The 27,923-nt window shown below is 36.3% G+C and overlaps 2 protein-coding genes across 2 annotated transcripts in view; one reads left to right on the forward strand and one right to left on the reverse strand.

Annotated features, from left to right (window-relative positions):
* The first annotated feature begins 5,842 nt into the window (after positions 1 to 5,842).
* Positions 5,843 to 17,955, forward strand: LOC129253094 (ecdysteroid-regulated 16 kDa protein). Its single transcript, XM_054891340.1, has 3 exons — positions 5,843 to 6,186; positions 16,990 to 17,114; positions 17,197 to 17,955. The coding sequence occupies exons 2-3, from the start codon at positions 17,030 to 17,032 to the stop codon at positions 17,589 to 17,591; spliced, it is 480 nt and encodes a 159-aa protein (XP_054747315.1). The 5' UTR covers positions 5,843 to 6,186; positions 16,990 to 17,029; the 3' UTR covers positions 17,592 to 17,955.
* Positions 17,956 to 25,600: 7,645 nt separating this feature from the next.
* LOC129235923 (neuropeptide CCHamide-1) overlaps positions 25,601 to 27,923 on the reverse strand; it is a 38,954-nt gene continuing 36,631 nt past the window's right edge. The window contains exon 4 of the mRNA XM_054870005.1: positions 25,601 to 26,420. Coding sequence (XP_054725980.1) covers positions 25,953 to 26,420 — 468 coding nt within the window. The 3' untranslated portion in view covers positions 25,601 to 25,952. The remainder of the gene's footprint in view (positions 26,421 to 27,923) is intronic.

Genomic DNA, 27,923 nt, shown 5'->3' on the forward strand with positions numbered 1-27,923 from the left:
CCAATCGTTTTTATCGAGCCTGGAGTCAAAGTGAATGCGACTTATTATCGGGAAAATGTTTTAGAAGCTGCTTTAGAGCCGTGGACACGCAAACATTTCGGTCGTAGACCATGGACGTTACAACAGAACTCGGCACCGTCTCATAAAGCTCGTGTGAACCAAGAATGGTTAAAAAATCATGTTCCACACTTCATTTCGTCCACACAATGGCTTTCAAACTCGCCAGACGCAATTCCGATGGACTATTTCATCTGATCCATTTTGGAAAGCAAGGTGAGGACTAAAAAATATGCGAGAATGGATGCGCTGAAAAAAGCGATTATACGAGAATGGACCAAAATACCTCAAGATCACATTCGTGCAGCATACAACAAATTTTTTGACCGTTTGAAGGCTATAGTCAAGGCAAAAGGTGGTCATATCGAGCTAAAGTGAATATATGTATGTTAAAATTATAATCATGTTTGAACAATTTTGTCTTTGAAATCAATAAAAACTAATTTCACACAAAAAAGTTATAGTGTTTTGAATAGGTATCACTTCATATCGTTCACCCTGTATAATCGTAGAAGTAGAATCAGAAAATTTAGCTTATCAATGACTCAACTGTATATAAAAATGTAATTATGTGAGTTCATCAAAATGAGTGTATAAAAGTGTAATATTATTTTTTTTTCATTTTCTAAGAAATCGATTAAAAGTAATTTGCAAAGTTCTTCAGTGTTGCTGAACACACAGAAGTCATTCTCTGTTTGCATTTTACGCCAGTTGCTTTCATATTCATTGGAATAACTTGAGGTACTACTACATGTAAAGTGCGTTTGCATATATATATTTTTTTTATAATATATTTTCTTTTGAATTAATTTTAATTTCAATTTAATTTAAAATTTTTAAATTAACTACAATGGAGTCCCGTAAAAAAATGTAGAGACCACGTGGTACGCCTAATACTGCCGTAGTGATCTGAAATCAAAAAATTCAAAAGAATTATTGCTTTTTAGAGAAATCGGATTTTAAAATGAAATAAAACAAAGTAAATTCAAATTTATTGGGTAATCTATGGACTATCCCATAAATTAAAGTCCAAAGGTGTGATATCTCCGATCTTGGTGGCCAACTGGTGGTCACTGGTCCGAGACGTAAAATAAATTGCTCACCGATACGACGACGCAGTAAATCCATCGATTCACGGGCTGTATGACAAGTAGCGCCGTCTTATTGCAACCAAATGTTGTGGAGATCACGGGCTTCAACTTCCGGCATCAAAAAGTTGTTTATCATGGCCCGATAGCATTCGCCATTCACTGTTACATTGGCGGCAGACTTGACTTTCAAGAAATATGGACCGATGTTGGCTCCAGCCCATAGGCCGTACTAAATGGATGTTTTTAATGGATGTAATGGCTGTTTTTAAATGGCTTCTGCTCAAATATGGCAATTTTGCTTATTGACTTGCCTCCAAAAATGTGCCTCCTCGCTAAAAGGTTATGTACACCATGGCATGAGTGCCGATTTCCGTAATACAATGAACGATTTATAAACGTTCTTGAAGCATAAGTTTTTCCACGATGAAATGTCAGTGAATACTGAAAAAAATGATGTGTTTAGTTTGACAGAAATTATGCGTGATCTGTCAAAAAAGCCCTATTGGAAAAAGAACCTCCATTCTGATATCGCTTTATAACTGCGAAGTGTCTAATAGGCTAGGTTCGGATGAACGGCTGTCAGAAGAAAAAACAGGGGGAGAAGAACCAAACAATGGGGGAAAGGAAGAAGAGCTTTGGACTGGAGTAAACGACCAAACTGTGGCTAATTACATTTGTATTAACCTCTGCAAGCTACTGATGAAATTGATCAGGTGTGTGTTATTTAAATCTGCTAGGTGTAGCAAAAAAGTGAGAGGGCAGATGTCTGGATATAGTATTTTCTCAATATATTTCACTTTGTAACACCATTAAATTTAGATATTATGAATAATTATTATTATTATTTTCATTGATTATAACGAGAATGCGATAGAGATGCATATATGTATATAATTATACTCGTATGCAACACATATCTGAGGTGGCACAAAATTACTCATCCAATTTTGTTAGTAAATAACTTTTTTACTAAAAAAACTAAAAAATATTTTGGAAATCTTTACGTTAGCCTTTATGCACTCCGCTTCATTGTTTGTGTGTTTGTAGACTGCAACTGTCTGGTTCACAAGTGTCAAATATGATTGACGCACGACTCCAATTTGCAAAAATTATAAATCTTCCGATAGGATAACTAATTTTGCACCACCTTGAATATATAATCATACTTGAGTACAAAAATATGTGAATTGAATGAGTGAACTATTGTGGTCAAGTCTATGGGTATACCTGTCGGGCTGTGAATCCATTTTCCGTAAAATCAAGCAAAAAAGCCACAAATGTTACTTTCTGAGTGAGTATCAGCTTAATATTTAACAGCAATCGGCAAACGATCTACTACGAAACAATTATGGTCTGGAAAACGATTTCTCACTTAAAATAATATAAATATGTATGTTATAGCTTGCTAATAAACCATTGAATATAATACTGCCATATGCGGAGTACATAAAGGCTAACGTAAAAATATTTTTTAGTTTTTTTAGTAAAAAAGTTATTTAAAAACAAAATTGGATGAGTAATTTTGTGCCACCTCAGATATGTGTTGCATACGAGTATAATTATATACATATATGCATCTCTATCGCATTCTCGTTAGATTTCTGAGAACAAACAAAAAAACATTAAACGAATTTTTTTAGTGTGAAATGTCACCTTGACAATGAGCATAAACTTTAAATTATTTGATCAATACTTTACGAGATATCGATCACTACAGCCATCTAACGAGAAAATAATGGAGTAGTTGATAAAGCTATGCTCACGTAACTAAATCCTGAGAGATAGTAATAATAACGCAAGTGATAACTTCAAAGAGAGAAATAGAATTCTTAAAAAAAGAGATGGAAAACATTCGGAGTGACCACCATTATCATGTGTTTATGCCTGAAATAAAAGCAGGTTCTGAATTCGATTTTCACTGCGGGAATAAAACATCAAGCAATTGTATATGTAAAAATGCGATCGCTACTCCGCAGGTTTTAAACCCACGAGAAAAAAATTTGCTATTCGCAGGCGGCATAAAAATTAATGCCCTCCATTTATGGAATGACATCATGGCACGTATCACAAATTAACAGTAAAACGGTTAAAAGGAATTTTACCCCCAAAGCTCTGCGCTTACATTCTTTGTTTCTAACCAATATATGCATACATTAGGATGGCCCAAAAATAAATGTTTTTTCTCATTTACTTGATTTGTTTAATAACCAAAAAAAAAAAAAACACATTGCCACCTGTAGTATTATTATTATTATATTATCATGGACAGGTTGTGACAGCCTCCGTTTCGGCGAATATCGACCTGTTGGTAAGCCATAAGTCTGGCAATATTTGATCAACATGTGGGCTCGACAAGTCTTTTCGATAATCGCCGTGAACAGCCATTGCAGACTATCTTTCAATAGTTTGCTCTGTGGATGTGGTATTCCTGATTTCGTAGGATTGATTCAGTCGAAGCGGGGTGTAATTAACATTCGCAGCTATAACAGTCCTATGCAGTTCGGATTGGGATCACTTTTGTTGAAAATATCGCCTGGTGTTGTTTTTTATTTGTTTTATTTTTTTTAATTTAATATTCCCCCATGAGAAAAATTCACTTTTCAATAGATTTGATATAGGTATAAGCTCTACCTACCGATATTATTTAATCTTTTCTTTTAATTTCTTCTCACATGTGTTCAAAAAATGATTCCCTGTACTTTATAAAAAAAAAATATTTAAACTATTTTCAATTGGGACTTTGAAAAACTCTCCAAAATTTAAAAAATATTGCAACTTAAAAAACAAAAATATTTATCTCGTGTTCGTTTATTTTTGGTATAATATTTGAGGGTATAATATTTGACGTTTTCTCACAAAGGAGAAAAGGATGTTTTCACTACAGTTTTACGTCACCTCCGAACGGCAAATTGTTTTTTGTGAGGAGCTTTTTATGGCAGAAATACTCTCTGAGGAGCGGCCGATTTTAGAAAAATTTTTTTCTTTCATACCTTCTCTCATCCTAAATGATAACTTACTTAATTCGCCGTAACAACCCGTTATCGAGTTACGGCCTGCCGAATAATGTCTCGCCAGGTGTTTCTGGTTTCCGTACATCTTTTCCAGTTTCTTAAGCCAAGAGAAGCCAGGTCATCTTCAATTTGGTTCGTCCACCGCACACTAGGACGCCCTCTTCGCCGTCGACCACCAATTACCGTTTTAAGCACGTCTTTCGCCGGGCAGTTCCTTCCATACAGACGACATGATCCAGTCACCTTATCTCCGTAAAGCTCATACGGCTCGTGGTTCATTCGAATGTGGTAACCAAGATAAATTAAGTCCTTGACCTTGAATTTATAGTTGTTAATTTCGATCTGTAGTTCAAAACGCCCTGACTCCTTGCAGAATGCCTGCATATACTTAGTTTTGTTCTCGTTTACCGTCAGACCGAATCGTGCGAACTCTGCGATATAGTTGGTCGCGAATCACGGAGTACGTGTCAACTTGGTTCTCATAAGTCTTCTCCAGGATATGCCACAGTGTCGACGGTGGAGTGACTAGGTCTGAAACCGCACTCGTGCGGCCCAATTAGGGATTAAGCGTAAGGTTACAGATTATCACATAGCAGGTAGGATAGAACTTTATATGCGATGGAGATAAGACTGATCTCTCGATAGTTGGCGCAGTTCGTGGGGTCAACTTTCTTTGGGTTATTTCAGTAATTTATCGACATTTTCTTTAACATCAAAAATGCCGGAAAGGACTCGACGAAACCAAAATTGCACGTAATTAGCTGTTACAGTATCGGCACCATAAACATTATTCACACACTGCTGTCTGCTTTGCATTTTCGCCTTTATCAAAGAAAAACTGTAAAATGTACTGCAATGTAATGAGAACTGAATGGAACAAACGAAAAGCAGCAAAGGAATTCTTTTAGGGTGAAATGCCACCTTGACAACGAGCATAAGATAGATATCGATCACTACAGACATCTACCGAGAAAATAATGGATTTCCTTTTCCCCAAATTAATATCTCTTATATGAAGTAAGATTCCACTCACACTTAATATAAATAAACGTATGAAACTCACAATTCACTAAGTACACCTAATCTGATTTTAAATCATAAAATTAATAAGCTGAATTTACTATATTTCATTAAAACTTGTTCTGGGTACACATACATTTTGTTTATTTGCCGTAAGAGTATTATAACTCAAAAACTTCGGGGAAAACGGCTTTAAAGTTTTAAATTTCCTATTCTTCCCTTGGTGAAAGTAAAAACAAATTCTCATCTAATGAAAGACGAACTTTTTACACATAAAAGAAGAGCTGGTGTTAATTTTATGTTTTTTTTTTGCTTACATTGTCTACGGAAAAGCAGTGTAAAAAGCCGTAATTCTTTTGTTAATCAATAGATTTTGAGTATTTCTTCTGTTAATCAAATGCATAAATACATTACATTGCATTACGCTTTATCCATTATTTCCAATCACAGTACGCATTTTCTTCTATGATCTTATGGCAGGCGATTTCATTGTTTATACCTACATACTTAGATTGTGCGCCTCAGAGCTTTACTAAGCAATCAACACGTTTCAACTGTTCATAGTTCGGTCATTGTGTGCACAATACATATGTATGTGAATATAAATGTTTACCAGATCTTGCGACTATTACCGACTATAAATAATCAACACATCGAAGTTCGTATTTCAGTTGATTTCATTCAACACCCAAAACGTGTTGGTGGCTGTGAGCGCGCGTGTGTGCCTTAAGTCTTTCGTTTTTCTCTTATATGTAAATACCAAGTACATCAATATAAATAAACAAAATTAGCGTCGTTGCGCAATTTTCAATTGAAAGTTATTTTAAAAGCACAACAAAAAATATAATAAATTATTGAGAAATTAAGTTAAAAGCAAACTTCAGAGAATTTAAAGTTGTATTTTGTTAAACGCAGACGGAAATCCATTAGTTAAAATATACATAGTGCGTTTGCATAAAGTAGATTTAAAAAGTTTACAAATATATAAAAGTAAAAAAAAATTACAGGTAATTGAATACTGAATATAACACAATTTAAAACAAGTACAGAAAGCTACTATCGCAGACGAATAGATTCGTTCGAAATAAAATAATAGAAAATAGTTTTCTTCAATGCGGTCGCTCTTCGGCTTGCAATGGCAGACATCCGTGTGTATTTCTGCTAGAAAAAAGTTCCTTAAAAAAGAAAAATAAACCTCCGCCTTTTGGAGGCGGAATAAAGCTGTAAGTGCCTCTACTTGTGGAACAAAATCAAATCGCACACCAGGAAAGCTCGGTTGAACATCTAATAAAGGAACGCTTTGAACAAAGGAAAACTTATACTCGTACACGTATATAATATATACAATATTTTAAACTTGTTTGATCTATGCTTTACGGGATACCGATCACTACAGCCTCTACAGAGAAAATAATGGATTTCTTTTTCCACAATGTAATATAAAGTGAAAACGAACTTTAAATATGTGGTGGACTTTATAACTGCAAAAAATCTTACCTTTTACCCTTTTTAAAATTTTGGTATAATCATAAAACAGGTCTACATGTTTCTTAATATTTGATCGATGCACTTTTGTGCGCTGAACACGATCCTGGAATTCAAAAAGCCGAGGTGTGGTGGTTTCGGAAAAATGGACGTAAAACCTAAACAAATATGTTTTTTTTATTATTTACCCATACTTTTATCAAAAACCTGACGAGCTAAACACTTAAATCTTTACTCGAATTAAAATTTGAATCTTACACTACAATTACTGTATATGCAATTAAAAAAACTGTTTGGAGTAAAATGGAGTTAGCCCTTTAAAGCTCTTGATTGCCATTGAATTACAAATTACTAAATTACATTGAGCTAAGTTCATAAAAATTACTACTAGCAAGTTTTTGTGGTGGCTGATTACAAAACCGATGTAAGTTTTTCAAAATTCAAAATGACGAACAAAAATGCAAAAATTTGAGCTAAGGTCATCAAATTGAAAATTGTGTGATTTTCAGACTCGCTAATTATGAAACTGATACCTTTTTATATTTTTTATATTTTATTATTTTTTATTTCGCGAGCTACACACATTCGATTTTTTTCAATTTATTTTATTTTACTTGTTTATCAAACACCCAACCGACAAGTTATTTTACAGTGTTTGAACTTATGACTACTATTCTTAATAATAACATAGTGTAAGTACACATAAAGGTAATGTATACGGGCTTGAAGTTGTTAAAGTATAGAAATAGAAGAAAAGGGAAAAGGTAAAAAGCAAGATATACGTACATATTAGCAACTATTGGCAACAAAGTAATGTATCAGTTCATTTCTACAGCACGATGTGCTCCTGATTATTTTGATTTTCAATGGTAGGAGCTTCCAAAGACGGGCAGCAAGGACCAAGAACTGACTTTCTGATACTAGGCAACTGTATTTCATACTAAGTAAGTTAAGGGATCGAGACGATTTTGTAAATTGAAGTCGGTTCATAAGGTATTTGAGATTGCAGAAAACCGCCGAAATCGCAAAACACTATTTATGCTTCTCACAAACAAACTCGTTTCTGTGACCAATCCTAGAACACTTGAACATACTTATCGAATGCGATACCACTCCGCTTTGTGTGACCTGGAAAAAGGTACATAAGCTCTGCCCAACCCAGCTCCATCATACATATATTAAAGGAGCTGGGCTTGGAGGAGGTACTGTGACGAGTAGAGGACGCAAAAGACCCTTTTTCCACTTTTTTCAATACTTGTAAAATAATAAAGATTTACTGAAACTAAATTGAACGGCGGCATTGGCTCGAAAATTTATTCAGCGATTTCTCATATTAAGTGTTCTTCGCGATTAGCAGGGTCAGATAGTAAATTTCAGCCCAAAGCCATTGACATTCACATGGTTTGTACAATAGTTATAGGCTCGGTACTACGAGTAATATTGACGAGTAGGCAACTTTTTAGGCATTCAGATGGTAATAACTTGGACTTGGTTGGGCAGTTACTTTAGGGCCTTGTGAAGCAGCGCGGGGATTACGTCGTAGACTTAACATGATCTTGCTAACGAAATAGTCGACGAGCTGGTTCCATCGTGTCTGCTCCGTATTTTTCAGAGGCCGGAGAAGTTCATTTGCTTCAGAATTGTATCTCATTAATGGTTTGGATAATTGCAGTTGGAATAGAGTCAGAGGCTCTGTAGTATTCTGTTTTTTGACCTTTCGACTGCACCAGCGATCTATACCAATCATTGAAATATGGAAGGTGGATACATACATCGGCCGCCGTAGCCAAATGGTGCGTGAGTACCATTCGGTAGTGCCCAGGCTCGAATCTCTGGGCATGAAACACTAAATGATAGAAAACGTTTTTTCTAATAGCATTCGCCCCTCGGTAGGCCATGACTTTCTCCTCGCAGTTCGAAATCGGCGCAAAACTGTACAGCTGTAAAAATAAATGTAATCACCAATGTTAAAGCATTTCCGCTGCATATGCTCTCGGATTTCATTGGATTTAATTTGATAGATTGGATAAACTTTCGCTGCTTCCATGTCGTTATCGTTGCTGTTTACAATTGAATTATATTCTGAGTCGTAGTTTTTAGCACTAACTGGTTTTGCAATCATCACAGCAAACAACCAGCCAAAGGTTAAAAACCAAAAGCATTACAATTTTTCATTAGTGTAATTATTTCATTTTGTACACTTCTACTTAAAAATAAGCATCCGTAATTTTTTTCGAAAGAACTTTAGATATCAAAATACCAGCTAGTGACTGCTTTGTGAAGCTCGAAATAAGAAACATAATTTTTATCTGATGTAGTAGGCGTAACAATTTTTATTTCAAATGATTCCAACTTGCCATCTTGCAAGCAATTAAGCAATATAAAAGTAAAAGTCAAGCCATCACAGCTCAAAGGCTCCCTCCATTGCCTTTGTTTGCTACTAAAAATAGGATATTAAGCTGTGAAAAACTAATCGACTGCTTTTAATGTAAAGCGTATATATTAGGGTGCATTGATTTGTTCGGGCTGAAAAAAGACGACAAATCGTATAGTAGAAACGTATCCTACGGGAATAACTTAAGAAAATTTTCATAAGAAATTCCAGTTCTAAAATTAAAACCGAGCTTTAGATTAAATTATTTTTAAAGTGTATGTAACTTTTCTAGGAAACTTATTTCATTATCGGACAAGGGCTTTTATAAAATATTCTGAGGTATGGAGCATTTGAGGGGTTTTGTAGGAGGAGGACCTCGGTCAGACACATAAAAAGGGTGTAAGAGCCATATATACAAGGTGAAGTCCAAAATAAAAAAGACTCAGCTAAAATAGAAGCGACAGAAGCTTTGTTCTGATAACTTCGAGTTTATTTATTCAAAATAGTCCTCTCTGACCTCGATGACTGTTTTGCGCGATTTAAAAGCTTTTTGAAAGATTGTTTCAGATCATTGATCGGAATGTTCTTTATGATGTCGATACAATTCTTTTGGATGGCCTCTACGAACACAAAACGTTTTCCTTTCATGGCAATTTTCCTAATAGGTAGAAGTCACAGGGAACCATATCAGGTGAATAAGAAGAGTGATTGATGGTTAAAATGCAATTTCTAGACAAAAAATCAGTCACTTATCATGCAATAAGTGCTAGTTTCCTCTTTTGCAGTATTCATGGCGAATTCGACGAACGCAATAAACGCTTCAAAATGCCCAAATACAAAATTGCATTGTCGGTTTGGCCCATTGCCATGAACTTTTTGGGGATAATTCCCTTGGAATCGTAAAAACAAATGAGAATTGACTTTATTTCTTGACCTCTCCAAACGCGATTTTTTGGGTGGTGTGTCTTCTGGGGCATTCCATTCGGCACTTTGATTCTTAGTTTGAGGTTCATGTTGGAAACACCACGTTTCATCACCAGCTACAATGCCGTAAAGGAAGTTCTTCTCTCCGCCTCTTTAATAGAGTCTTACGAATGTTGGATTCTGACCATTTTGGGCCCTGGGTTACCTTGTCCGGAATGCAACGTGCACCGATCTTTCGTAAGCCCGATTGACCAGCTGAAATGCGATAAATCGATGTTTTGGAGATATTCAACTTCTGATTACATGAAATTGAACGATGAATTCAGTTCATTTTTGATAAATTTACAAACAATTTCGATGGAGTTTTCGGTGATTACTAATTTTGGGCGGCTTGTATGTTCATTGTCATTTATGTCCTCACAACCATCTTTGAAACGTGTAAATCACTCATGATCGCCATACATTTGTTTCATCAATTAATATGTTTCGGTAAACGTTTTACTGATTTTAAAACAAAATTTGTTCGAAACCAATTTTTGTACCGATGACACAAACATACTGACACTTTAGTCGCAATAACTTCGCTTCCACCAAGCTTTCACTAAAAATCAGCTAAGGATTTAACTTCAAACGCACTAAGTCATTAAAAAGATGGCGCCATCAAAAACATTCTTATGACGCCAGTCTTGTTTATTTTGGACTCCACCTTGTATATATGTGTAAACAGTATTTTACCGTGTGATTACTTTTGGCGATGAGGTGACTTTGAGTTTTAATTGCGAGTCTGTTATACATATGTACTCCAAAATTTTGAAAGATGGTTGAAATGATCCAAATTCTTATTTTTTTAATCTCTATCCGGGCAAACAACTGTCATGCTTTTCGATATACGAATCTCCATACTCCATCAGCATCATTTCCATACTTTCGGACTAGTCTTTCGCTTTGCTCTGGTCTCCAAATGACCGGACTGAATTCGAACAATTTATATAATATTTAAGGAAGCATTTAATTTCACCGAAAATATTAGGTTTTACTACTAGGGAACTCTGAGTTGGCGTTTTTGAATTTGGGGACTTTAATTTTTAGATTTTGGTTTTAAGAATTTTTAATTTCGACATTTTTGGGAAGCTGGAGATTTAAAAACCTCTCCTATGATACTGCTGAGAAGTTTAAATGCGTATCGGGAAGTGTATTTCATCAGTATAAAAACTATTTATAATAGTTTGGGAAAGAAGAAATCCATTAATTTTAAGTAAAATTTTTGCGAAAATGGCCTAAGAGTGTTTTATGATCGATCCTTAGTTCCTGCCCAACTTCGATTATTTCTTATCTTATTCTTATTATTAAACATTTTTCAAAATTTAAGCGGCTTGTCTTTATGAAAGGAAAACGGTAAAATGTACCGAACTTTCCTTTTGTTGACTTCCATTGTTAACACACTATAACTCAAACAGAATTGAACGAACAAAGAACAGGAAACGATTTTTTTAGTGTGAAATATTACCTTGACAACGAGCATAAACTTTAAATTGTTTGATCGATACTTTAAGAGATATTGATCACTACTGCTCTACCGAGAAAATAATGAATTTTTACCCCAAACGACCTTCAAAGACTAATGTAAGAATTTGTATATATAAATGGCAGGTATTTAAAAACAAACCATTCCCAGATTTCTTTAAACTGATTTTTTTTAAATTCGCTGTACTTTACTGATCTGGGGGTAGCGATTTTTTTTATACCTCGAAGAAATTTTTTGCCTCTACTTAAATTTACCTTTACGCCTCTTGTGATAAAAAAGTTAGAGATACTGCTCTAAAACTGGTATGGATGTTGCAGTTCTAAATAATTTTCACAAATTAAATGCAATAAATACATTTATAATTCTTACTGTAAATTGCTTTCAATACATATAGCCATATATACAAATATGCCCCCACAAGGTTCAAGGTGTTATTGTTTTTTTTTGTATATATTACTATGCATTCATACGAGGTGTGACTATTAATTACAGAGGCTAGCGCTGTAAAATATTTTATGTTGATTTTATAACATTTTTCGTAACGAAATCTATGAATGTAATGATTCATTTACAGAAGCTAGAGTTGCTGTGCTCGAAAGGGAAGCTTTCGCGCTAAACAGTCTTCCACATCAGCGTCAGTCTCGTTATTTGGTAGCACACCACGTATAATTATATGTACTATATGAGGCATATATATTAGTACAATGCTAGTGTAACTTCATTTAGCAGTTGTGTATTCATATTTTATTTATTTATTTATAGCAATTATAAAAGTTTACAAAACGTGAAGCTAACTGTAGGAAAATAAAACTATGCCTTCCCATGCCTTAAGCTAATTGTGTACTAATAGCAAAAGTAAAGTTTCTTAAGCGCTTAGTGTGTTTTACATTTTAATACATACTTCGTCTATGCAAAGAAAATACTTGTATTCCGGCTTTCGATAATTTTTTACCTCAACGAAATTAAACTTAAATCAATTGGTTTCGAACTGAAAGATCTATTGTGCTCCTTTGTGGAGTCAAAGTATTTTTTTTTTTTTTTTTTTGTTTTTTATTTGAAAATTGGAAAAGTAATGAATTACAATCACAATGAATTAAAAAGCATTAGCGACTAGGCCATCAGCTTTACGTAACATAAGAATTTATATAATAATATTCGTGTATAATTTAGATTTCAAAATACAAATTAATTTTGTAAATAAAGTGTATAAAACTTTTAATGTTTTCTGCGTTAACTTCGGACAGAAGTTCTTCTATTGTGTGGCTTGATATTGATTGTCTTATTGAATGTAATGCTTCACAATTTGTAACGATGTGTTGGATAGAAAGTGTCTCTTCGTTGCAGAATTGACAAACGTGGTTTTGTGGGTTGTTGTTTTGAAAGAGGTTGCTGTGGGTCAGGCGTGTATGTCCAAGCCGAAAACGGGTATAAATAATCGTGTTTCGCCTTGTAGTTGTTGCTGGGAAAACTGGAGGGTTGAAGCTTGGATTAATGCATTTATTATTATTAGTCAGAGTATTATTCTGAGCCAAAATTCCTCAATAAATTTTAGTATTTCTGACCTTAATCGTCTAGCTGTCAAACCCAGACATTTACAGAGAAAGTGCTCAACAGTTTCCTTCTCTGAAAGGCAATGGGGATTAAATGGTAAACCCAGCTTTTCCGCGTGTGCGCCGATTGTCCAATGACCGTTAAAACAGCAACGAGTTTGGAAATTGAATGGGGTTTTCGAAATAGCACATAAAGAAATAGAGTTCCATCTTTTCTGCGCTTTCCTGAGAAATAGGTGTGTCCTGCACAACCAAGATATTTGGTTACCTCCTTATATGAGTTGACTAGTTTGGATTTCCACTATGGCGTCATGAGAACCTTAATCGCGGCTTGACTATCGCAAGAAATGTTAAAATCTCCCTCACTCCCACGTTCCTTAAAATGCTTAACATCTTACATGCCTGCAGGAGAAACACTAGCAGTATTCGGCAATTTTAAGGATATAAATAAATTGGCTGATTTACAGAAAATCCTTGCTCCAACTCCCGATTCCGTCTTGGGCCGTCAGTTAAAACAGAGGTACCAGCTTCGGAGAAGATTTTCCCCTCCTTCCAGTCCTGCCTACTCATCAAGATTGCTCTGGTACGACTCTCAAACTCCAGTTTGCGGATAGAGAGATCTGTCCGATGTACAGAGAAATACGGTGCTCAAAAATGCTACTATGTCCTTCTAAAGATTACCTCCAGGGGTCAACCTCCTGTAACATGTTTGCACTTTGAGCAGCGATGGAAATAACGTAAAAGGCAGAGCAACAGAGGGAATGAAAATTCGTTAATGATACTCAAATGTGTTTTTTTTCAATTTTGAACTGAGATGTATCACCATCAGAAAAATATTTTTTAATTTTATTTTATAATTATTTTAAGAAAATTAGTTTCTTGGACTAAAAAGGTTATGAAGGCGTGAAAGTATATATATATGTATTTTGACAGGAAATGTTTACCCGAACTCATTTTTTATTTAACATTTAGATAGTATATATTACATTCTCTACTTTACATTTACTTTTACATACCTTACATGTATGTATTGTACTTATACATATAAGTGGTGGGCACATCCTTTATTAGGTGTACTAGATTGAGATTATCCCTCTTACCTACTGTTGCATGCAGACTCCAAACAACGAATGGAATTTGTGGGAAGTTCTTCCGTGGCTAAATTGTACTCAGAGGATTTCCATGGCTTGCCGAGGGGCGACCGCTATTGTAAAAAATATTCGCTATAACTTAGTGGTTTTCCACAGTAAGTTTCGAACCCGAACCCACACACAAACCCACTCCGCTACGGCGACCGTCATTATATTACACACATAAAGTAAACTATTGTTATATATTTTAGGGTTATTAGCAAGTACACAAGTTTTGTTATTCAGAAAAAAATTCATATGCATATGAGACTATAGACTCTTGTTGTATTAAAATAATGATGCATACTCATTTTTTTTATTATTTTAGTGTTTGTTATTTTTGGTTTATTTTATTTGTATTGTTTTTTTTTTACTTACTATATTTTTGATTAAAGTGGTTTTATCTGTAAGACTCAGCTTTTTATGGCACATCTAAACTATAAAATTAGAAATCAAGTTCTTAAATATTATATCCTAAAATTAAATAACAGGCCTTAACAATACTTAAATTTTGTTTACTATAAAGGAAAAAAGGGGGAAAAGTAGATACATGGAATGGAAAATAGATAGAAGAATGGAAAGAACAGAAAAGGGAGAAAATAACATTTAAATTGCAACCCAAATTGCAATTGTATTGGTAAGGGACCGGACGTCAGTCTTGTCAAAATCGCGAAAAATAAAGTAACTGCTTTAGGAAGACGCTACCTCCAGTACTCAATTCGACTTGGCTTTTACTGACATTAAAAGCTCCGCTGAGAGCACGAGCAGGACCAAAGTGGATTAGTTAAAAGTGGGACTAGAGCAACAACAATGTTTTGTACATTAGAAAGAAAGTAGAAAATAAAAAGAAAAGCGTTGCACAGCCGACATGAAGTTGGGGCTAGAAGCATACGACGATGGTTCTAATGGAATTGCTTTTCGTAATTTCATTTTATGCTGAGATCCGGATGATGTGAGGAGGGAAAACACCAAAAATCAGCTGGTCTCCCGATACCACCTTTAATAGATTCATCTTGAGCGGGACATTTTAAAAATGCGATCCTCTGTGTGCTGTACTTCTCTTGTTGAAAGCCGCGCACATGAAAGATTAATGACTCACGCGAATCCTGAGCTATTTCTTGTTACTAAACATTTTATCTATACATACATAAATAACAAACCAAAACTGTCTAATTATGCATTACCTTTTTGTAGTTGCCCCTTATTATCACAGCCTTAACAGTGTCAGGAGTCGAGTTCTACAGCCTCACTCTTTTAACGAAAAACAGCCTTGATGACGATACATAGAAATATTTAGGGATAATCAGAGTTTGATGCTTGCTGGACGTATTTAATTTAAAATTTGTTTAATTCTTATTTATTTTAAATTTTAATTTTTTAAAGGATTAAAGCTTTATAACATGAACAATAAACGTTACAATTATTTGAATGTAGTTTGAAAGTGGGGAATCCCCTAATTATAAAATAGGCATTTTATTCGTAATTGCATGTAAGGAGTAAAATATTTCAGTCGTGATTTTGGTTTTGCAAAGAGTGTTTCGTTCTGGAGACTTTTGCCAGAGAAAATGTACGCGTCAAGTTTGGAGAAGAGAGCCCCAGGGGTAAAGTCCAAGAAGCAGCGAATCACGTTGTTATGCTATTCAAACGCCACTGGATCCCACAAGCTTAAGCTTTTGGTAATTAGAAAGGCGAAGAATCCACGCTGCTTTAAAAATTTTCAGTGTCCCACCGACTATAAAAGCTCGAAATCTGTCTGGATGACGTCGGCTATTTTCAAGAATGGTTTCATGAGTCATTTGTTCCACAGGTGAATATTCCTTTTAAGTTTTGTCCTATTTTTAAGGTTAACTGGTTGTTTTTTAAGGTTACATCGTTTTTAAAGGCTTCAATAGCAGCGACAAAGTCTGATTTGCTCGAGTCGTTGAAAAAAATTAACTTAAAAACAGCTATAAATCTTTTGGATGCGGCTTAGTTTCGTGTTGGTGAAGCAACATTAGCTAAGTGCTGGAACAGTATTTTACATTTTGCGGTAAACAATGATGATACCGAAAAAATGTTACATTGAAGGTTTTAGAAGAAAAATGGGAAGCTGAACTTCGCACTTTGATGAGCAACACCGTCGATCTCCTTAGTAGTTGAATCCTGAGGTTCGTTCGTGTTCGCAGATATGCTCAAAGATATGTATGTGGGCTATTAAAAAAACCTTTTTTTATTAAAAATTTCAGATAAAATTAACGTTACCAGCCATTCATGAATGGAACGAAGATATTGAGGAGGGCAATGCAGATGACGATCATCAACAAGAGGACGAATTCGATGATGGCAGCGTATCAGAGCAACTGGAGAAAATTAAGCCGAAGTTGCAATTTTCAACAAGGCGTTAATATGAGACGGTTAAGGGAGAAAGCTGTGCTTCAAGTTTTAGAAAAACAGCAGATACAAAAAAAGATGACTAATTTTTTTAAAGAAAACCACCGTAGGACTTAATTTTCAATTAATATGAAAACAAAAATAAAATGTGAATTTAAATGTGAAGAAATATATTTACTCAGTCTTTTTGGGCATTCCAAAACGTGGACACTTTTGTTAACGTGCACTGCCTTGGTTTGAATTAGTTCACGTTATCGAGCGTGCGCTGTATGGATTTTTTTTAGTATCCACTGCGTATACTTTATTTCATAGGAGGAAAGTTTAACTATTTTTTTATATTTTTATAAAACAGCAAGAAGATAATTTAATAAAAATGATAATGATAAATTTTAATATATATATACACACTTAATTAAATAACCCTCTACGCATTCTGTTTGTTATATTTTCAGTTTCTCTTAAGCTTTATATCAGTAGGGGAAATCCAAAATAATGAAGTCCTTCCTGAGCACAGTTACACTTTTCATTGTCATTTTGGCCTTGACAAATGCCGCCGAAGTAAGAAAGTGCCCGAAGTGTAAGTAAAAAGAAAAAATAAAATATTTTAAAAATAATACTTTCAAATCACTAACCCACATTTCTCACTTATTCCCTCATAGCGGCTGCACGAAAATTGAATCCGGACGAAGTGACCATGCCCCAGTGTCCTAAAAATAAATGCACACTCAAACGCAATACAATTGCTTCCATTGCCATAAAAATTATACCAGATCGTGACTTCACCGAACTCACTTCTGATATAAAGGGCATTATTTTGGATGTACCGCTTCCATTCCCTGGTTACTATGGCACCAGCGCCTGCCCATATATCTATGATGCAGAAGGCAAAGAGAAGGTGGGCTGTCCATTGAAAGCCGGCGAAACTTACACCTACAAGAATAGCTTCAATATTCTACCAATTTATCCACCCGTTAACTTGGTGATACACTGGGGTATGGGTGATAAAAATGGTGACGCTGTGTGTTTCGAAATACCGGCCAAGATAAAAGCGTAAATGTAACAATGAACAATGGAATTGAATTGATAATATTACTTGCACATTATAATATTTCCTAAAATGTTTTTTTGTGATAAATTTTTACTAATTCATACTAAATAATGAGTTTTTCTGAAAAAATATTTTCGGATTACCTAAGCGGACCCATGGTCTAGCTCTAGTGAATTTAAGAAATTTATAAGATTTTTGTTTTGATTATTTTATTGACTTCCATTAAAAATATTAAAAAACAAATGCAAAAACAAATTTTTATAGAACCCGAACTTGTTTTAGGTTATTAAAAAATGAAGAAAATCATGCGCCCAAAAAAAGGGCGAGGAAGAAACACAATAAAATTTCAATAACCAAAAATAAAATATAATTACTGGTGTGATAAATAAAATATTAAAATTTGAATTGATTCGGATATATGTATAGCGTACGCGATTTTGGCCAAGTTTAACAATGCGCACCAGTGGTTTCTATCTCGTGCTAACCGGTGCCAGTTAGAAACACGAAAAGCCAAGTCCTTCTCAACCTAATTTTTCCAACGTAGTAGAGACTTTCCTCTCCTCTGCTACCACCAGCTCGTATCGCATCGAATACTTTCAGAGCCAGAGCATTTGTATCCATTCGAACGTCATGACCCAGTGAAAGAAGCCATAGGAGTCTTATTCGCAGCGCTATGTTTATGTTCATTATCCCATCGTTCAATGATACTCGTCGTCGGTCACGTGCAAAGGTCCAAAATCTTTTGCAGAATCTTTCTCACAAACATTCCTAGTGACGCCTTTCCGGATGTTGTCATCGTCCAAGCTTCTGCGTCATACGATAGAATGGGTATGGTGAAAGCCTTATAAAGTGTTGGTTTGTTCGTCGACTGTTTGTTTGATGACAGGAGGTACTTCGTTTTGTTCACGTTCTTCATCAGAACCATTCACTTTTATCCAGTTCGGAAAATGTAGAACTAACAGCAGGGTTGAGCTTACATGGTTGAGCTTAGTTATGTATAAGTATGATACATACCTTTTTGAAACATTCGCTGTCACTGAAAAAGATGCAGAACTCCAAATACAATATATTACAATAAATACTCGTATTATTACAAAACTTTAGTAGTATATCACCGCATGCATATTCTTTCGAAATATTAAAAAATAAAAAAAGGTTGTTTGTTAAGGGCCGAGCTATTTACAGGTTTAAATTCCAGAAGGTAGATTGATGAGACAGTTTTTCAAATATTACAAGGGTTGCTATTTATATTTCTGACCGTGGCCACTTCTAGTATTGTCAGGCAGCGCGAGCATGCATCGCTGTTCGCTCACCTACGAATTCCGTGAAGTTCACCCAAAATCAGCTTTTGTACAAGATGCCTATATTGGATCCCACATAGTCTTAAAAACGTCTGGAAACACGACTGGTTCAAACAAATGCAAAAGTGTATTGATCATCATTGAGAATATTTTGAGATACAATAAAACCATTTTTGACTACCAATTCCCCTTCCCGTTGAAAACCGAGCACAACTAGCAAACAACAAGTCTGAGATGACAACATTACGATCAATCGCAGAACATAACACACTCGCAGAGATCTTATGCGAAACGAAGAGATTAGTGAGATATGCGATACACAAGGCATTATTTGGTGGAGCCAAGACAAAGAAGGGAATGAAGAAATTGCCTGGTACGTATGTCCGACAATAGATTGGCTAAATCAGTAATGATGGGAAAGCCAATGACTGCGAGGCCACCCGGGCGCCCTCCCAAACACTGGAATGAGTGTTGGACATCCAGTTCTATCGGTAACTAATTTTTTTTATGTGCATACAATATAATCCAAACAAATTGTATCTCTTGTACAAAAATTGTTGAAAAACAGGATTTAATCCTAAATATTTATTAGAAGAAAAAAAGAAGTTATACGTTATGCGTAACGTATGACAAGTAATGGCCTTAAGGATTGGGCGAGCTGGACGGATATTCACCACATAACTTCTGCTCAAATATGAACGAGACGTTATCAATAAAACGGTCCGCGGATGACATATGGCAAAAATAAATCTTTTGTTTTTTGGTAGGACTGTTATAAGCTTACATGGTAAATTTCAGCGTGATATGTCACATAGTTTGTTTTCTGTGCTACTGTAAACAAGTCAAGCTCGAGTGTGTTCTTCGAATTCTCTTTAATGACTTCAATTGTCTCAAAATGTTTTCCACGGAGCGGCAACTTGAGCTTGGGAAACAGGAAAACGTCACATGGAGCCATATACGAATACGGTGCTTGCGGTACGATATTAACATTATTTTTGTTCAAATAATCGCGAACAAGACGTGATGTGTGAGCTGGTGCATTATCGTGATGCAAGAACTATAACTTGTTGTCCCACAATTCCTTCCTTTTAAGACGAATGTTCTCGCGCAAACGCTTTAAAACGTCTAAATAATATTCAGCGTTAACCGATCGGCCTTGCGGAAGGAACTCCGAGTGCACCACAACTTCGTAATCGAAAAAAACAGTCAGCATAACCTTAATTTTTGAGCGACTTTGGCGTGGTTTTTTGGGTTGATGTACGGCCCTCTTTGAACGATTTGTACCACTGGAAAACACGTGCACGCGATAGAGCATAGTCCCCATAGGTTGTCTGCAACATTTTTAAGGCGTCTGAAGCCGAAATTTTGTTGGAATAACAAAATTTCAAACAAATTCTTTGTTTAACTTGAATTTCCATCGTTAAATTCGAAGAACACACTCGAGCTTGACTTGTTTACAGTAGCACAGAAAACAAACTATGTGACATGTCACGCTGAAATTTACCATGTAAGCTTATAACAGTCCTACCAAAAAACAAAAAATTTATTTTTGCCATATGTCATCCGCGGACCGTTTTATTGATAACGTCTCGTTCATATTTGAGTAGAAGGTATATAAGTAGACAACGTGTACAATTTAGCTTCGACTTTTTGTGAAACTCCGAAATCTGTTGACATTTGAAATCATCGAAATCTTTTCATTTAATCCCTTATTAAACACCTTTTTAACACTTCCGGTGGGGCACCAGTGTCTGATTTTTGTCGTCCTGTTCGAGGATACTTTTTAAAAGGTTATATCCATAAAATTAAATTTTAGGAAGCTACCTCGAAACTCAAGTCGTTAGCTATAATAGAAATTGAAAAATTCACGTCCAAAGTTGAAAAAGCCAGGGTGGCTAGATCCAGGTGCCCAACGGGAGGTTAATTTTGTCTAAAAATCTACAGAGAATAGTTATGTGTATATGGCAATCAATTTGGCCACATCTACAGTGTATTTTTTTTTAAGTATTCTTAAATAAGTATTTTTTTAATAGGTTTATCTTGTGAGGATTTTATGGATTGTTTTAATTTGAGTGTCAAATGGCTTTTAGATGCTACGTTGAATTATTTCTACTTGAAAAACATTTTTTAAAACGTGATGGTCTTGATGACTGCAATCGATACTTCATTATGGCCATCTTCCTTGCTCTGTTCAATGATGTTCAAATTCATTAGATTCCCATGTTAGTGAAGTAAATGTTCGTTTGAAGTAAAAATTGCTTTAAGACAAGCAACGCCAAATAATTTATGATTTAAATAACACTCTATGAAGTTCATATTTACCTCTAATGTCTGAATTCTTCACAGCTGTTTTGTCAGCACGTAAGCCTCAGTAAGATCAGATTTTCGAGATTAAGGATTTTTTCTGCCTCCAAGTTGGTCCCTGATGCAATTATCTTGCAATACCTTAAACAATTAGAATAGGAGCTTTTCTAATTGAGATACCACAACTTGTATGTATTTGGATACTTTTAAAAATACTGCGATTCATTTTTTACTCTTCTTTATGAACGGCGGGCTGAGAGTATATTACACTTTGGTTTCACTGATGGGTGTTTTTACAGCAATGGCACTACATTTTACTTTAGTCATTTTCCTATTCGCTTCTAGGTTCCTAACCCTAATCGTAGGGATGGAAAATCGGTATTATCAATAGTTCAGAGAATAAATTGATTGAAGTCATCTGGAGAGCATGCTTTAAGAATTTCACGCCTTGACAGTTTTCGACAACCCAATCATAGTAGACTTCCTGCTGTCTTTCTGAAACCTTATATTAAAGTTTTTCGGTAGAATTATAGCTGTACTAATATGTTATAAATTCGCCCGCTGTAGCCGAATTGGTTGGTGCGTGACTACCATTCTGGAGTGCGAGGGTTTGAAACTTCGTTCATGAAACGCCAAAACGATAGAAAATTTTTTTTCTATTAGCGGTCGCCTCTCGGTAGGCAATGGCAACCTCCGAGTGTATTTCTGCAATGAAAAAGCTCCTCATAAAAATATCTGCCGTTCGGAATCGGTTTAAAACTATAAGTTCCTCCATTTGTGAAACAATATCAAGACGCAAGCCACAAATAGGAGGAGGGGCTCGGTCAAACACCTAACAGAAGTATACGCGCCAATTATTTATGTATTTTTTAATGTGTTCTAAATTCAGAAGTTTATTTTCCTTCGAACCATATTTTAGTAGTAGTTATCTGTATTAGTTGGTTAGGTTAGATTATGGAGTTTGCCATTCTTCATAAGGGTGTAAATGGGGCTCACTTATTTCTTAAGAGTTATTGTGATACCATCAGTTTGGACTCAAGTTCCTCCTCTAATTCCCAATGTGGTGAAACCACTTCTTCTCTCGGATAAACGATGAAATACGGTAGATGGCTGCCGATTCCAAATCTGCTAGACATCCAAATAAGTAAGAGTTTAATTGGATAGCGGAGTAGTGGTAGCGTGTAGCAAAAACGTACATCTACCTACGCAAAGAATGTTCAACATCGAAATGCAATCACAACAGCCAGCCAGAAGATTCGCCACTCGACTCTCACTCCTGCTTTCAGAGACCACTGCCCTACAAACCGGCATGCACGAGCAATGGAGCAACATTTATCGTTCCCTACGTACCGCCGCCGAAGAAGAAATCGGATACCGGCGAGCCCGAAAAAACAATTGGTACGACGAGGAATGTCATGCTGCCGCAGGAAGAAAGGATGCCGCCTATAGAGCCACGCTGCGATCGGGCGCAACGTGAGCCATGTAGGATCGCTACAGAGAGCTAAAAAAGGAAGCGAGACGTATTATCCGAGAGAAGAAACGAGAGGCCGAAATACGTGAGTGCGAAGAGCTTGAGATGCTGGCCAACAGGAACAACGCCCGAAAATTCTACCAGAAAGTTCGGCGGCTTACAGAAGGTTTTAAGACCGGGGCGTTTTTCTGTAAGAACAAAGACGGCAAATTGATGACTGACATACAGAGCAATCTTAAATTATGGAGGGAACACTTCTCGAACCTGTTAAACAGTGATAGCTGCGCATGTCACAGAGAATGTGAAGATCCCGATACCCCAATCGTTGACGACGGAATTGCCGTTCCGCTACCCGACCATGACGAGATGAGAATAGTAATATCACGGCTAAAAAACAACAAAGCCGCGGGCGCCGACGGACTACCGGCTGAGCTATTCAAACATGGCGGCGAGGAGCTGGTAAGGTGCATGCATCAGCTTCTATGCAAAATATGGTCAGTTGAAAGCATGCCTGCCGATTGGAATTTAAGTGTGCTCTGCCCAATCCATAAGAAGGGGGATCCTGCAATCTGTGCCAATTACCGCGGGATTAGTCTTCTAAATATCGCCTATAAGGTTCTAGCGAGCGTATTGTGTGGAAGGCTGAATCCCACCGTCAACCAACTGATTGGACCTTATCAGTGTGGCTTTAGACCTGGAAAGTCTACCATCGACCAAATATTTACAATACGCCAAATCTTGGAAAAGACCCATGAAAGGAGAATCGACACACACCATCTTTTCGTCGATTTCAAAGCTGCATTCGACAGTACGAAGAGGAGTTATCTGTATGCCGCGATGTCTGAATTTGGTATCCCCACAAAACTAATACGGCTTTGCAAGATGACGTTGCTCAACACCAGCAGCGCCGTCAGAATTGGGAAGGAGCTCTCCGAGCCGTTTGATACCAAACGAGGTTTCAGACAGGGTGACTCGCTGCCGTGCGACTTCTTTAACCTGATGTTGGAGAGCATCGTACGAGCCGCAGAACTTAATCGCTCAGGCACAATATTTTATAAGAGCGTACAATTGTTGGCGTATGCCGATGATATCGATATCATCGGCCTTAACAACCGCGCTGTTAGTTCTGCCTTCTCCAAACTGGATAAAGAGGCAAAGCGAATGGGTTTGGTGGTGAACGAGGACAAAACGATGTAACTCCTGTCTTCAAACAAACAGTCGGCGCACTCGCGTATCGGCACCCACGTCACTGTAGACAGTTATAATTTCGAGGTTGTAAAAGACTTCGTTTATTTAGGAACCAGCAATAACACAGATAACAACAGCCTTGAAATCCAACGTAGAATCTCTCTTGTCAACAAGTGCTACTTTGGACTAAGTAGGCAACTGAGCAGTAAAATCCTCTCGACGAACAAAACTAGTACTCTACAAGACTCTCATCATGCCCGTCCTAACGTATGGCGCAGAAGTTTGGACGATGATAACATCCGATGAAGCGACGCTTGGAGTGTTCGAGAGAAAGATCTGCGTAAGATTTTTGGACCTTTGCACGTTGGCAACGGCGAATATCGCAGACGATGGAACGATGAGCTGTATCAGTTTTACGACGACATAGACATAGCGCAGCGAATAAAGATCCAGCGGCTACGTTGGCTGGGTCATGTCGTCCGAATGGATACAAACGCTCCGGCTTTGAAAGTATTCGATGCAGTACCAGCTGGTGGTAGCAGAGGAAGAGGAAGGCCTCCTTTGCGTTGGAAAGATCAGGTGAAGAAGGACTTGGCTTCACTTGGTGTGTCCAATTGGCGCCGGTTAGCACGAGAAAGAAACGACTGGCGCGCTTTGTTAAACTCGGCCAAAATCGCGTAAGCGGTTATCGCGGCAATTAAGAAGAAGAGAGAATAGTGGTAGAGGAGTATTTGATGTCGTTCCCTGCCTTTGAGAACAAAATGCATGTCTGATTTTATCGGAATATAATTTAATAATTATCAGAATGAAATGAAAGCAATCAATGCTGTAAGGATCTGTAAAGTCATTTAGTTTTAATTTATCGTTTAGAAGCAAACTATTGACAGCAAATGTGTTTTTGAAAATAAGGTCTGGCAATGACATATTGCTTTTATTGTTTTAAGAACATCAGAGTTATAAGTAGTTACAACAACTAAAATAAAAATATCGTCATTAAAAACTTGTGGGTGCATAATTGTGTACATCACTGTATTCTAAATCCGCCTGTTACTATGCTTTGCACTTCTGTATTGGTGCGGAAAATACCACTAACCTACTCGGCTACCAGTTTTTAGCCTACAATTTGTTCTTCCACTTTTTAGTTGTAATTTCTTTGCTGCCGAATTTCATAGTTTTCGCCACTTTCCTAACCTCACAAGATTTACTTTCCTTCCTCTTACTTATATTCATTGCATTAGTGCATTACTATTTAAGTTGAAATTTTAGGAAGTATTTCGGTGTTTTTTATATTTTACGCCTTTGGTTTGAAAATTGGTTTAAGCGAGCGTAGAAGTGAATTGACTTCCAAGAAGAATATAGTACTTTGAAAAACAATAAAGCCATTTTCATTATTACTTTACAGTGCGAAAAATATAAAAGGCACCATATTTGCGTACATATTTTTTATAATTTATACCATTGTAAACTTCATACATTAAGTATGCCTCCAAATAAAACGAAAAGTGTTTGTCTATACTTACATACATATGTGTATGTTTGTATGTTTTTATTTAATTCATTCAATTTTGAATCGTTAATAATACTGATGCATCCAGCCCATTGCATCAATATTACTTATAATAATATATGTAGATGGGTTGTTAATTTATTTTAAATTTTATGGCGATTGTAACCTGATCATAATATAGGCGGAAATTTACATATATAATACTTTATATACATACGACAAAATAGAATTAATCGACTTTTGGGAAAAAACTCTCAACAATATTTCGTTTAATCTTAGCTAAAGCAACACTTAAGTACACGAATATATTTTTCTTATAATAAAATGTTTACATTCAGAGCCTTTGAAAGTAATTTTAATATTTTAGTATTTCACATTATTTATTCAGTTTCATGTGCAATCAAAACAAATACATATATGCATTTATGTACTTATACATATGAATATATGCGCTTGTTTCGAAGAATATCCTTTTTTAATTAACTTTGTTGTCCTCTTATAATTCGTATTTTTGCCAATTATCTGGAGTCGTCAACCATTTACTCCGCCAATGCCATATCCCACCCTAACTTTTCATTTCATAGTTTTCTGCAACTCTATTGAAAATCATAATAAACGCCGGCATCATCTACTCTTCCGCCCCCCGCTAGCTGCCCAAACTGTTGAATTAACTCATTTTCGGCATTTCGTGTTGGTAACTCCAGCGGTGCTGCATCTGTCAACGCCAATTGTGAGTTGCCGAAAGTGTGTCCAAATCCAAATATGGGCAACTTACGCCAGCGTTCAATATGTCGAGGATACTTCCGTTGCTGTTGTAGTTGCCGCGTTTGTAGCTGTTGTTGGTGTTCTTCCCGCGAATCATCAGTATTGCTCGCCCGATTGTTATTGTCAATCGGTAAGTGATTGCTCTCACTCTGGCCTAAGTGTGTGGAGAATTTCAGACGCCTTTGTCCCATGTAATTACGTGTTTTTGTAGAATCATTCGAATCGGCTGAAAAGTCCTCTGCGCTAAAGACTCTGTGTGATGAAGTTTCAGCTGAAGTGAGCGCCTCATCGAAATCGAACTGTGTAGAAAAGGAAATCAAAGAGGAAACAATGAACGTTTTGATCGATGAATATAATTTGTAAGTGACTATTTAGATAGATACTATAGATACCATTAAAAATATCAGAATTATAGAAAATATTTTTTCTAAAAGCGGTTGCCACGCAATGGCAAGCCACCGAACGAATTTTTTCATGAGAAATTTTCTCATGTGAATGGAGGGGTAATACCATTGTAAGTCTCTTCATTTGTAGAACACCATAGCGATGCGCATAACAAATTGGCGGAGAAGCTCTGCCAAACACCTGATAAAAGATTCACATGTATACGGATATACAGGGTTTTCTAAAGAGACGGGTTGTTGCTGACAATCGGTGTGAATATAGCCGAAATTTTGACGATGTTTGTGAAATCTGTTGTTTGTTATTCAACCACTACTATAGGGTGGACCATGTAAAATTTGCTTTTTGAATCGGCTATAAAAAAAAAACGAATCAATATTTTTTCAAACTTTTTTTGTATTTTGAAGATTGAACATTGTCATTTATGAATAAAAAATAATATCGTTCAAATGACTGCCACGACTGGCTTTACAGTAGGCCATTCAATCAACCCAATTTTTAGGCACATTTTCGACTGTTTGGGATCCAATTTCATGAATGGCAACTGCGATTTCATGTTTTAAAGCATCAATCGTCTCTGGATAGTTCGCATAGCATTTGTCCTTCACGGCTCCCCACTAAAAGTAGTCCAACGGGCTTAAATCACAGCTCCGCGGCGGCCAATTGATATCGGAATTTCAGCCGATTATTCGGTTTTCAAAAACGGTAGCCAAAAGTTCGAGTGTAACTTTGGCAGTGTGACAAGTTGCACCGTCCTGTTGAAACCAAATGTCGTCCATGTCATCCTCTTCAATTTTTGGAAACAACTCGTTGAGCATGTCACGGTAACGCTCGCCATTTACTGTAACCGCGGCTCCTCGCTCATTTTCGAAAAAAAAAAAATGGCCCGATGATGCCGCCAGACCAAAAATCGCACCAAACAGTGACTCTTTGTGGATGCATTTGCTTCTCTACAGTAACGTGTGGATTTTCTGAGCCTCAAATCCGACAATTTTGCTTATTGACGTAGCCACCGATGTGAAAATCAGAAAAGAAGAAGAAGACTCACCACTTTGGAAATAGGTTTTCAATATTTCCCAATTTTGTTCAAGCGTATAGCGTCCCATTTCGTAAATGTCAAACCTTTAAGTAAATTATGAACACATTTGACATGACATTTGTGTTACCATTCTCAAAAAAATAGGTGGTTCAAAAAGCAAACGCCATATGGCCCACCCTGTACTAAATAACTACGACATGTCACACGATTGAGCGAGACGTACGAATAATATAACTTTATTATGAACGATTCGAGGGATGATTATTTCTTGCGGAGGGGACCTGAATTGATCACCACGATCGCACAATTTAACGCTAGAATTTATTGTTACATTTTCAGGACCATATCAATAAGTTCATGC

This window comes from Anastrepha obliqua, chromosome 1 (assembly GCF_027943255.1).
Source record: "Anastrepha obliqua isolate idAnaObli1 chromosome 1, idAnaObli1_1.0, whole genome shotgun sequence".
Lineage (NCBI taxonomy): Eukaryota > Metazoa > Arthropoda > Insecta > Diptera > Tephritidae > Anastrepha > Anastrepha obliqua.